At 62.2% G+C, this 743-nt stretch overlaps 1 protein-coding gene across 1 annotated transcript in view; it reads left to right on the plus strand.

Annotated features, from left to right (window-relative positions):
- The first annotated feature begins 281 nt into the window (after nt 1-281).
- zgc:92275 (cholesterol 7-desaturase nvd) overlaps nt 282-743 on the plus strand; it is a 61,650-nt gene continuing 61,188 nt past the window's right edge. The window contains exon 1 of the mRNA XM_048613341.1: nt 282-634. Within this exon, the coding sequence (XP_048469298.1) occupies nt 316-634 (319 nt within the window). The 5' untranslated portion in view covers nt 282-315. The remainder of the gene's footprint in view (nt 635-743) is intronic.

Here is a 743-nt window from a genome sequence, read left to right on the forward strand (position 1 = left end):
CATGCCTAACACAAAAGAAAATGGTTCTTGTCCTCTCACTCTGTCTCTGGTGGGTCTATGCCCCCCAGCCACGTCCTGGGTCAGATTTTGCTCCCTCATTTATGCCCTGGGTGGGGTATTGCCCCCCCGCCCCGCGCCATAGGGTGTACCCTGGGTGGGGTATTGCCCCCCACGCCAGAGGGTGGACTCTGGGTGCATCAGGTACCGGTGAGTCTCTGACGTTTTGCTGTAGCTATGATGGGTGGGGCACTGCCGGCTGAAGGAGCTGTTAGTTCCGGGACCGGGACTGGGACTGGGACTAGGAACTAGACGCTGATGGCCATGCCGCTGGGGCTGGGGAGCGGCTGGTTGTCAGCCCGTCTCCCGGGGCTGCTGCCCGTTCTCTTGCTGCTTCTTCTGGTGCTGGCCGTGCTTGTCGCCCTGCGCCTGTGCTTCACTCCCCTGCAGCTCCTCCGAGCCCCGCACCAGGTCGGCTACATCCCTGAGCCCGGCACCAGCAAGGGCCAGGCGGCCAACCAAGTTAGGAGGAGGCGGAAGAGAGGCGAGCTGCCCCCAGTCTATCCCAATGGCTGGTACTGGCTCTTGGACTCGGACGAACTCCGTCAGGGCCAGGTGAAGAATATCACCATCTTCGGTAAGGAGGGAGGAGGGGGATGAGGGTGCTGGTGGTAGGGGTTAGAGGGGGTGGGTGCTGGTGGTATGGGTTAGAGAGGTTGGGTGGGTGATGGGAGTAGGGGTTAGGG

Source organism: Rhincodon typus, chromosome 28 (genome assembly GCF_021869965.1).
Source record: "Rhincodon typus isolate 14 chromosome 28, sRhiTyp1.1, whole genome shotgun sequence".
Lineage (NCBI taxonomy): Eukaryota > Metazoa > Chordata > Chondrichthyes > Orectolobiformes > Rhincodontidae > Rhincodon > Rhincodon typus.